Source organism: Malaclemys terrapin, chromosome 10 (genome assembly GCF_027887155.1).
Source record: "Malaclemys terrapin pileata isolate rMalTer1 chromosome 10, rMalTer1.hap1, whole genome shotgun sequence".
NCBI classification, from domain to species: Eukaryota; Metazoa; Chordata; order Testudines; family Emydidae; genus Malaclemys; species Malaclemys terrapin.
The window spans coordinates 80,153,392-80,165,436 of record NC_071514.1 but is presented as its reverse complement, the minus strand read 5'-3'; the positions used below and the strand labels follow the sequence as shown (position 1 = coordinate 80,165,436).

Genomic DNA, 12,045 nt, shown 5'->3' with positions numbered 1-12,045 from the left:
ATAGGCAGAGCTCACATAGCAATGGCTGCCTGGCCTGAGCCAGGCTCTAGATTTGACCGAGTTCTCCCTGCACACCGGTCTGCCAAGATGCCTCCATCTGGTTTCCCCCCAGGTGTAAAACAGGGCTAATACAGATCTACCCTTGCATTTGTTACTGTGGGAAGGTGGAAAGTGCTATATAAATGCTGAGCACTGCACATGAAGCATATAAGGAGCCCGAAATATATATATATATATATGTGTGTGTGTGTGTGTGTGTGTGTGTGTGTGTGTGTGTGTGTGACAGTGACACTGACACACGCACACGCACGCACGCACTCTTCTCCCTTATTAATCCGTTCAGGCCCTCTTAGTTCTACACCAAGGTAGGAAGCCCTGGAAATGCAGCTTCCTGTACTGTTCGGGTGTCAGCAGTCAGGGTTGAAAGCCTTTTGAGTTCATCGTTAACAAAGAATCTATCCTGCCCACACATGAGCAGCCACACAGCTGCACCCCCTGGGCCATTTATTTGGATTCTGCGTATAGCCACAACGCCATGTGCAGAAATGCAGACAGACAACTGCACCAAGCCACAAGGAAAAGGGACAGTCCTCTCCCCAGGGATGCCATGTTACAGGTGGGCTAATGCGTGGTTACATACGAATGCTGACTGACCACAGCATCCAAGACGGTGGCTGAGAAAGAGCATGTCCCACTAGACTTACCTGCCCATCCTCGTATTGCTTCGTCAGCCATCCCTTCTTGAAGTTCAGCAGATCCGGCTGCAAGGAGAGGAAAGAAAAGGAGACATTTAGAGCTTTTTGAGGATTCAGATGAAGCGCCGGCTTCCAACTCTACCACGGAGAAATCCCACAGCAGTGATTTATACCATATAATTAAGGCTAGGATTTTGTCATGGACAGGTCACGCGTAATAAACAAAAATTCACAAAAGCCGTGACCTGTCCCTGACTTTTACTGAAAATGTTCATGCCAAAATGGGAGGGAGGAGGGTCCACCACCTTGCCCTGCTGTGGCTGGGAGCTGCGGCCCCTGCCCACTGGCTGGGAGCTGCTGCGGCTGGGGAGATGCGGGGGATTCTCCCCCAGGCTGGGGAGCTGCAAGGGTTCCCCTGCTGCCTGCTCTGGGGGTCCCTTGGACCCACGGGGGACTAGGGAGCTCCGGGGGATCTCCCCGCCCATGGGGGATTCTGCCCCCCTACCCCATGGCGACTGGGATTCTCTCCCAGGCTGGGGAGGTCCAGAGGGAGCAACAGCGGGAACGCTGGCATAGGCAAGGCTGCTGACTTTTTAACCTGTCTAGACGTGAAGAAAAAGGCTTCTGCAAACAAGGCCTTGATGTTTCAGCGATTAGGTATCACCTGGGCGGCCACTGTCATGCAGAAGGTATTTTGCAGGGGAACACACGTGCCCTGCTGCCATTTCTTACAGAGTCCCCTTCATAAGAAAGAAGGGCTAGTAAGAAGAGAGGTAAGGAAAAGCTGTCAAGTTCCCAAGATGCCTAGCTGGAGAAGCTATTCTCTGGTCCACACTTGCTCAGACATACAGCAGCACAAGGAGCCACTGACTAGCCAGGTGTTTTAATGGTGACTGCAGAGCTGTCCTACTTTCTCCTCCAAGGCACCCGAAGTGTACAAAACTGAGTGCAGCAGTGGCTGGGCAGGGAGGAGTCATCAAAACAGAGCAAAAAATAAGCCAAGGAAACTGGCCTGCGGGGGAGCATCAGATGTGAGACAGATGGAAATTCTTCATCTCTCGGGGGGAAAGCAAGCAGATAGGAGGTCTCCAAATGGAGACTAGTTGGGCAAAGCTCAACATCGTCGCGGCTGTTGACCAGCTAGCGGGGTCCAATCAGGCTTTGGTTTCAGGGTTTGCAACCCAATCAGATAAAGTTTTTAAGGCCCGGCTTGACAAAGCCCTGGCTGGGATGATTTAGTTGGGGTTGGTCCTGCTTTGAGCAGGGGGTTGGACTAGATGACCTCCTGAGGTCTCTTCCAACCCTGATCTTCTCTGATTCTAAAGTTCCCCTAAGCAAGAAAACAGCCCCCATGGCTAGAAGAGCAGGAGCCGGGTGCCTCCTGCTCAAGGAGTCTTTGGACTTTTGCCATTTAAGTGTAAAAAGAGGGTTGGGGAGGTGTCTATGCTAGTCCTTGCGCTGGCTGGGTAGGCAGAGATTGGGGGCAAGGGTGAGGTTCAGCAAAGTGCAAGGTTCCCCGACAGCAGCTGCACACAGCCAGCAGAAACCTGCTCAAGAAGTTCCACTTCCACCCCCTCCCGTCACCCAAGATCCAGGTTTTGCTTCATGCTGGCCAGACCCCACACGATTAGTCTATGCTACTGGAGCAGGAAGACGACTGGGGGGGGGATGAGGGGAGAGAAGACGCCACCAACATGGAGTCCAGCCTATTTATCCAGAACATCTTGTTGGGTTTCTCCATTGTTTCACACCAAAGCGGTGCCAGCTGCGGTCCCTGATATGCCCCATGGGGGCAGGGAGAGGCAGAGCATCGCCTCCCTCGTGCATACCAGAGTACCATATTATTGCTCAACTCCAGGCATTGCACATGAGACCTGGGGAGCGACATCCATGAGTCCGCCGCTTTCGCTGATGTGACGGGGAAGGAGATTTTTCTCCAAAGCAAGGCAGGTTCTAAGGGCCCTGCCCCCCACCCAATTAGCTCTTAGGTACCAAACCCTGGAGTCTGCTGGCACAATCAGAAAGCCTGGGCCTACCTTATCCTTGTGGCTCTTCATTAGTCTCCCATCCACAAAGCCTCCTTGCCCTCACTCCTTGCCTCTATTTATAAACTCTGCCCGGCATGGCTGGCAGCTGGCAATCACGTGGTACAGTGCGTATCAACATAAGGCCGAGTTCCTATTTACGAGGCTGTGAAATACCCTAGAGGTTTGCATGAAGGGAGTACCAGCATCTCATAACCCCATATGGAACCCTGGTCAGATTTCCTTATAAGTGGATTTAACAGTAGGCTGTGGCTAAAAGAACAGCCTTTAACTCTGAAGAGGGGACTTTTCCACACAGGGGTGAGCTGAAAGTTTCTTATTTCGCATCCTGTTTATTGCATATTAATGTAGGTGGTGGAAATATTCTCCCTCCCTCGCTGAGCAGCTCCTCCTTCAGCTTCAGCCTGCAGGCAAGCTATAATCCTGTTTTTAGGACATCACAACCTGTTGTCATGAAAGTGACGGATGCCAAGCATTGCGGCTTTGAAACCTCACAGCAGGATCTAGTCCGAGGAGCAGCTGGGAGTGGAGGAGGAGAAGGAGAAGAAGGAGAGAAGCCAGGTTTAAATGAACGAGCACAAATCTATTGGCAATGGCAAAGGAAGCCATGAACACAGGGGAAAGGAAATCTAAACAGAAATCTATTAAATCCAGTTTGTCCCCCAAGTGAGTGTCCCCTTAAGGGGAAAGGTGCTCGGTTCAGCATCACAGAGCCCAGGGAAATAATACCCGAACACTGCTCCAGAAACACTACAGAATCCAAGGAGGAGACAGGAAAGAGATTCACCAATGGCCAAGACCACCCTGCATTTGCAATAGCATGACCAGGTGGGATACGCCCACTGGCTCCTAACAGATAATACCTGTTGAAAAGGCACCTTGAGTGCTGCATGGATTTGGCACAGGTAAGAGACAGTGTTGAGTATCCAGAGCTTCCAGAAACCAAGCTCACTAAGCTATGTGAGCTGCAGCATCTTTATTTTAGGATTGGTTAAGCTAATGAAAGAGCGGATTCCCTTGTGAGAGGAGGGATGTTCTGATCAGACCACCAGTGGTCCTGGGGAGCCACAGCCTAGAGAGGAGAGCTTCATGGTCACCCATGGGGAGTTGAGGAGAGCTCGCTACTGCTACGAAGAAACTGTACTTTGGATCCACGTTCATTTGTTCCCAACCAAGCACTTTGCAAAGGAAAGCAGAACTAGTGAAGATGTTACAGACTTTCAAGGGCCGAATATTTACTTGCTGAAAAAAAAATTGTAAGGGAAGGGGCAGGGTCATCGTTACAGAAAAATTCTGGGAGGGGCAAAGTTCTGAACGCTGTGTGTGATTATATTATATCCGGCAATGTTGGGTGGACCATACAAAGCTATGAAAAGTCTGGGGGGGGCGGCAATTGCCCCCCCCCCCCTTGCACCGTAGCAAATGACACCCCGGGGAAGAATCTTCTATTAAAGTAGGGTAAGATCCCTGCTTAGCAAACCTTCGAAGTCTACTAGAGCTCTTACTTTAAGCTTAGTGAAGCGAAGGATTTAAAAGCCACGGTAGCAAGACACATGCTAAAAATAGCAGCATGGGTATTGTGGCCTGGGCAGAGCAGCTCAGGTTAGCCACCTGAGCTCAGACCCAGGGGGTTGGGTGGGCTGATTCCCGCGGCCAGCCTGAGTTGCCGCCTGTGTCATAATGCTGCTAAAGGTTAGCATGCCAGTTTGAGCAGAGCTAATGTGCGTCTGTCTCCCCAGGCTAGGAGGCTCACTCCCAGCTGCAGGGTAGACATACCCTTAGGCAAATCGGTCACTGCACCCAGTGTTTGCTGCATGCCATGCACAGACGTGGGGGGGAGGGGGTCAGTGCCTTTGTACAAGGAACTAGAGCCAGACCCTGGAACTAACAACTTGGTGGAACTAGAAGGCCCATGATGACCAGGTCAAATAGAGGGATGCACACAGACTGGGGGACAAAGGGACAGACGGAACATGGACCTAAGAGGGACCAAGTGACTCGACCCCAGTGCCTCATCCACACATGAATGATCCGCCACAAACCAAAGAAACCCTGACAACAAAGGTGAAGTGGGTGAATGCAACTCTTAGCCTGTGTCTGAGAAGAAAGACTTGCCTGATAATAAATGTCCCAGTCCCATAGGACTAGCCAAGTCTTCAGGGGAAACTTGGAATCACAAAGTTATAAAAGAGGGGAAGAAATAAACCAGTGAGTGAATGAGGTTGGTAACAGAATTGTTCAACTTCTGTTACTTTAACAGCAGGAGTTGCAAAATAAAGGGATAAGTGGTGCAGGAAACAGTGCATATCCTGTTATTTGGACTATGCAATTCCTTGCCTTAACTAAATGGTTAACACAAAGTCACGCTTCTTGAATTGCGCAAATACTAAGTAACTTGGGAACAGTGCTAACGGTATAAAAATAAAGAGTTTTTGTAGATGTACAAATCCTACAGTAAAAACTGATCTATAAATGCAATGCTTTGTGTGTGAGCGCATGCTGGGTGGGCGTGCGTGTCTGTACACAAAGCTCGAACAAAAGCTGTTTGCAGACAAACATGTAGCACTTATTTATAACGGGTCAGGGGTCTTATGCACAGAGCAGCATGCACATTTATACCACCCACTAGCATACAACACTGAGTAGGTGGGAGGAAAGCACTGCTTGAAGTTGTCTCATTTTGTTCTGCTAACCTTGTTTAAGTCTGGTTGGCATTTGAATCACAGAGAAATACAAAGCCTTACCGAAATTTTGTGTTGCAAAAATCATTATTTCTAAAACTGTGCTGTACTCACATTGGTAAATAAAGACCTTTGTTTTCAAGAAATGCAGGCCTGCGAAGCGACTTTAAACATAAGGGGGTTGTGTTATTGCACAGCAAAATAGAAGGAATAGAACTTCGTTCTGGGGAAGCTTTGTGTATTACTGCCCATCTTTAACATTGTTGGTTGCAAGTGGAAGGAAGCTACGGATTTCAGTTTCCAAACTTTCCTCTCAAGCTTTCTTCCACTGATGTCTACTTTGCATAAATACACAACGTAACGCTTTTAAGAACACTTCCGTGTTCATTTGTTAATTTTTCTTAATACACCAAGTCTGAAGGGTTGTTATCTGACTGCATGGGAGTAGTGAACTTGCAATTGATCGGATTCTGGAGCACTAAATGGGACCCAGGAAATTGTATTAACCTGCTGAAATGGTCTGATGTAGAGTAAGCCACCTCAGGTGGGAATGACACAGTATGTGAGAACAGAAGAAGGGAGTGTTCCTTTCTGGTAATGGTTGGGTTGATTTGTCACTTTAAGCACATGGCACCTGTATGGCAAACCATAACACTCAGGTAACTGACTGTTACACAGAAAAATTGTTTGCCAAATAGGGACATGAGGAGCCAGTTTCCAAATCAGCTCTTGCTCTTAGGAAAACGAACCCCTCCTCCAGGTCTCTGCCTCTCCACTGCCCTGGCAGGGGGATGGACTAGATAAATTACAGGATTTCTCTTTTCCAGGTCTAGCTTCTAACATACTCCGGGCCAAATTCAGATTGGGTTCGAGTCAATGGAATTGCAGCCGTTTACACCAGATCTGAATTGGCCCCAAGTCCACCGTGGAGGTTGAGAGCAATGGCAGAGGAGCTCTCACAAGGCTAACATCTGAAAGAGACGTAGCATTTCCATTCACACCAAGAACACCGTGCCAATGCCTTCATTCCCACATGCCAGTATTGAATGAAAAAACCTTTTGGGCTCACCGTCATGGAGGACTCAGTGGACCTTCTATCCAGTGATTTTGCTCTACGGTGTGGAGACAAAGGGGAAGCGGAGACTTCCAGGATGGATCCTACTGCTGCAGTTTCAGAGGTGAAGTCCTGAAAACAGAATTAGCCCAGATTACCACAACATTAACCCAAAACAGCAACTCCCATCTCTCACAACGTCAAAGACCCAGTGGTGTACATTTCTTAGACTCCACAATTCAAATTAATGAGCTCACACCATAGTTTTCTTCATGTGCTTCTAGAAGCACATGGCTCTTCTGGACACAGAGTCCGAGGCATTAGTCTGGCGCCAGGACATCTAAACTCACTTTAGGCTACAGGATTTTCAAGATCACATACTTCTATTAGTTAATTTCTTTTTATTAATACTTCATGTCATCTGCTGTGTTTTTTTCCATGCCAGATCTGATGCCACCCTTTCCTATCCCGGAGGGAGGGAGAGAGAAAGGTGATTTGTCTTCTGCTCTGATCCCACCAGCAAAGCAAGGAGACTGGGCAGTGAGTGGCAAATCTGCACTGCTCACTCGTGCTCGAGGCCTGCCCGCTGTGGTACATGCACCCCCTTTCCCAAGACCTCTAGATTCTGTGCTCCATGCACAGAGATTTGCCAGTGAGAACCTGCAGCCAAGGACAACCCTAGCTGTACTAGGGAGAGCACTAAATATGAGCCGCCAGCCAACACCACATCCTCCAAGAACATAGGCAGGTGCCTTCATCCTACCTCAGAGAGAAACGAAAGGCTTACCCGTTTCCTGGGGAAAACCCTCTTCTCGCTCCTGCCCTGACGTGTCTCGCTGGAAAGGGAGGGGCCTGCGGACGCATTGGTTTCCATATGCTCTGCATTCTCTATATCTAATGCCTCAAATTTTTCAATTACCTGGGACCGCCTGGAACAAAGAGAGAGAGGAAACCGGTGCCCGTTTAACGCAAGAGCAGCGATTGTTTTGTGAGTCACTACAGAATCCCATATAGCAAGAGGCTCTCCCAGGGTAGCGGCAACAAGGGTTACATCCTACAGAACTCTGCAAAACTGCTCCTCTCGAAGCCTGTGCATTCGTGCCTTTTTGTTCAATTTCCCCCCGCATGCTGGAAAACATGGGGGATTCAGGACAAAACAGGTCTCAACTAGACAGGCAGGACTTTACCTGCATGCTCTGAAGCCATAAGAAAAGATTACAGAATGCTTGACTTCCAGCCAAGGAGAACTAACTGCTTGTGTCAGGGTGAACTCTTTGCTGGTCATGTACTACAGAAAAGGTGCTCTTCTGGTCTCTGGTACACACTCAGCCAGAGGTAGCAGATTTCATATGGACAGTCTGACCTTTCACAGCTTCTGAGCTCCGAGTATGTTCCACCTCCAGACAGTTATTTTTAATATTATTAGTAGGGTCTGTTTGCCCTTCTTCTCCACCCCCTTCTGTTCGCACATGATTTAATGCAACAGGGTCTCAATGATCTCCTCCCTACAATTCACACATTCCCTGCCCCAGCACATTGTTTGCAAGATTAAAAACATTTTCTAAACCAGCAATAACTATTTTTCCCAATGAGCCTTCTCCAATCATTTCAGCACCACAAAGACTATTCAGCATCTTTGGTTCTGTGTTCGGCCCTTCACTCTCCAACTCTGTAACGAACCAACGAGTAGACCAGGGTTGCACTGAGAACGTTTACAGATGTAGAGAGGAGCATTCTCAGAGTGCAAAGGAAAAAGAATAGGTTCTGGTAGCCCTAATATAAACAGTAGGGCCCTGACCCTGCAAAGATTCACTCACATGCTTAATGCTATGCCCTGTGCGTAATCACACAGACTTTTAGTAGGACTATTCACAATGCATACATTAAGTGCATGTGTACACTTTTGTAGGATTAGTGCATTGGTCAGAGTGTGCTCCTGTCCTTGTCTACAAACATCAAAAGCTATTACTGTAGTAACATGGCACACTTGTCATTTCAAAAGGGTGTGGCGTCCTCTTTATCTAAACCACTCTGCATATCCTGTATGGAAGGAGGTTATTTGCTGCAGCACCGACCAATCACCAACTGCAGTACTAAGCAGCAGGGCCTCTCATACAAGACACTGGTCACCCCTTGCTCTAATAGCAGCGTTGGTGCCTCTGCTGAGAGGGGACAACTCATTATATATAAGGGATGGGCAAGGAACCAACCCAAAACATCTCCCTAAGCCCACACCACAAGCCTTCTTAGGTTGGGAAAACTGCCCACTTTTGTAGCTGGGATCAGAAGCACTCTAGCATGTCATGAAAGGTTATTCTGCCCAACCCCATAACAGGAACTACTGGAATTCTCAAAGAGGCCTGGTAGGGAGAGATTTTTTAGAACAATTTTGCACAACTAAGAGGTTCAGATAAGAATCAATCTTTGGGCTTTTTCTGAGTCTAGGAACCGTTTTAGAGATTCACCCAATCACTAGCATATGCAACAGAGGAGCCCGAGCTGCAAAATTTGGACCCTGATTTTGAACCCTGCTAAAAGTTCAATGCACTGGAAAGATGGGGCCTCGTCACGATATCTGGATCCAAATTGGGCTTAAATTCTTAATCACAAGGCTTAGGAGCGTTTGAATCTGGGTTTAGCTCATGTTCATCTCCAACATATGTAATAAAAAACAAACAAATGCATCATCAAACAGCAGCCAATTCAGGAGAAACAAGTTGTTTAGTTACCAACAATTATTTTCGCTTCTTCTCTTAAAAGGGAAATTGTGAGGTCAGTTAGGGTTTTACAAGTTTTTACCAAATTTCATAAAGTAAAATATGGCTTGAACATAAGCATTCTCTTGCTGTGTTTGCAATCCAAACAATGCAGCACAGAACTAGACCATATGAACCAGACAGTGAAATCAACTAGAAACAAGAATTTACTAGGTCTGCATTCACTGGAAAAGATAAAGAAAGTGCAAAACGTAGACAACATCAGTAAGGACAGTCTGATCCTTTTAAATCAATCAGATTTTAGAAATAGCTCACTCCATTTTAACCATCTAAGGCCCCAATCCTGAAAGCTGCAGGATGGAACCCTGCGCCCTTGTAGAGACTAATTAAAGCCTCACATAGGTGCAGAGGTACACTCATACAATGCAGTCTGCAGGATTGGGGCCTAAGTCTTTAGTAAAACAGGTAAGGGGAATTTCTTTGCATACATGATTTTTAACCCAACAGTGCCCCTTTCACCAGCCCAGCCTTCTCTCTCGGACTCGGTTTAGCATGGAATAAGAGACCCATGAATTAACACTGTCTCTTCCCTTTCAGGTGAAGTTCTGAAGAAAATTAAAAACAAAACCAAAAAACCAAAATCAAAAGCAGGTTGATTTCTCATGAAAGAGGCTGCACCATCGAGTTGTCTACGGCTTGAGATTGAGATGAGATGGTAGCGAAGCAGGCGGAGTAAAGGACACGTCACACAGCAACACAGGAGGAGAAGGTGGAGAGCAACAAGACCTGGAAGAAAACAAGGCTGGAAAATGAATGAACAGAAGAGGAAATATATATCTATATATCTCTATATAAATAAATAAAAGCAAAATCACCCCAAGAATTCATTACCAAAAAAAAAAAGGGGGGAAGGGGGAAATCATAGCAACCAAATCACAGCACCCAGTGTTATAATCATTAGATTGTTCCCTCCATTGGTTAAACATTTCAAGACAGGTGTTGCTGTGGCTGACAAAGACACGGTGAGTGTGTGAGAGAGCGGAGATTAATCCATTCTCTGTTCATCCCATGCTGATGACAGCTACACATGGGCACCTGAGAGAGAACCTGCCCCAAACTTCAAAGAAGGTATGAAGTATTTAAAGAGATGTGGTGTCATTCAGTACTCTCTCAACTCTTAAGCTTGCCCTAGGGAGCTCATCCTCCATGCAAGCTATTAATCTGCTCCAGGCCACTGAACACAAGCTACAGAATTGAGTTAAAGTGAAAGTAAAGGGGGCGCTACAAAGGCTGACAACAAAATCTGTAATTAAAATGATTTTCTTCGATGGGGAAGAGTTTTGTTGTATTCATTTATTATTTAGCTGCAAGAGAGATTGTGAGAGTGTTTCAGAGAGACAGGAAAGGGAATTACCCCAAGGGATGCACAACATTAGAGGATCGTTACAAAGAAAAAAATAAATAAAATGAAAGGAAGGAGTGAGTAACCTCTGTTTACAAAGCAAAGGTGTATGCATTGGGGTTGCAGGGGATGACACTCACTTCTAAGACTCAAAGACACAGAGAAGGTGTTTGAAAGAAATCCATCAGTACAATTTGTCTGCCATTTCAGGGCAGTTCTGTGATTTATTGAAAAGAGGGAGAAATATTTCAGCAAACATCTAACTAGGATTCCATAGCAGGTCCCAATTCCTGTCCTCAGAGGAGGGTAGAATTTAGGACACTGGGCATGTCTACACTACAAACTTAAGCCGATCTATGTCTGGTCAACTGTGGTGGTTCATGTCCACACTACTGCCGGTGGTGCACATTCTCATCAGGAGCGCTTCCACCGATTTAAGAGGGGCGGTGTGGGGGGCCAAGAGCCCGAGCTCTCAGCTCCACATGCAGCTCCCCACCAGGAGCCAGGCTGACCCCCTGGGCTCTCGGCTCCCTGCTCTGCGCTTGAAGCCTGGGAGCTACCGGGTTCCCAGCAGGGAGCCGTGACCTTTGGTGCAGCTGGGGAGCCCAGTCAGCAGCCCGGCTGGGATCAGGGAGCCCCCACCGATCCCCAGGTGACAGCCTGAGCTGTGAGCCAGGCTTTCTTGTCAATTTCACACTCCAGCAGGGAGCCATGAAATTGAAAAGAATGACAGCCAACAGATGATGTAAGTAACCCAATCTGTCTACAGGGACACTGCATCACCCTAAATACACCGACATAAGCCCTACACCTCTCGTGAAGGTTGGAGTTATTATGTCAGTGTAGTATGGCACTTACATTGTTGGGAGCAAGGCTGTAGTGTGAACACTGACATAATTAGTTTAACTTAAGTGCCTTACGTCAGCCTAAGTCTGTACTGTAGACCAGGCCTCAGTAAGAAGAATCTCCTTTAAAACCCTGAAGGTTAAAAGCAAGCATGGGCAAACACCAATCAGAGGGCCTCCAAGCTCCACAGAGATCAGCACTGTGAGTAGCAGTGGAATGTGCTATCATTACTAACATGACACGCACTATACAGAGAGTGAATGCCACATGAAACTTCCAGCTACAAGCAGTGCCCACATCACGGTTTCAGAGGATACTGTGGTAACCAAAGGAGCAGAGCTTGTGTGGTTAGTCATCACATCAGAATTCCAGTTACCTTTAAGCCTTCTCTCACTAGATGGCAGTAAGATTTTTGCTATATCAAGAATTGCCCATGGTAAACCCTGTATCTGTAGTCAAGCCCCTACAGGAGCACCTCATCCAGGGCATAAATTAAGATATTACCACCTGGAGCTGGTCATGTTCCCTCTCTAGGCTCCTTGCTTGGTGTCAGTAAGGGCACAGGCTGAAATAAATAAGGACGTTTGGGAGGCAATGTGGGTAAG

The 12,045-nt window shown here is 47.2% G+C and overlaps 1 protein-coding gene across 7 annotated transcripts in view; it reads right to left on the bottom strand.

Annotated features, from left to right (window-relative positions):
- MPRIP (myosin phosphatase Rho interacting protein) overlaps nucleotides 1-12,045 on the bottom strand; it is a 169,620-nt gene that overhangs the window by 42,160 nt on the left and 115,415 nt on the right. For all 7 annotated transcript variants that reach the window (XM_054041200.1, XM_054041204.1, XM_054041205.1 and 4 more), the window contains 3 exons: nucleotides 7,263-7,404; nucleotides 6,491-6,607; nucleotides 705-761 (listed from right to left, as the gene is read on the bottom strand). In XM_054041200.1, the coding sequence (XP_053897175.1) occupies nucleotides 705-761; nucleotides 6,491-6,607; nucleotides 7,263-7,404 (316 nt within the window). The remainder of the gene's footprint in view (nucleotides 1-704; nucleotides 762-6,490; nucleotides 6,608-7,262; nucleotides 7,405-12,045) is intronic.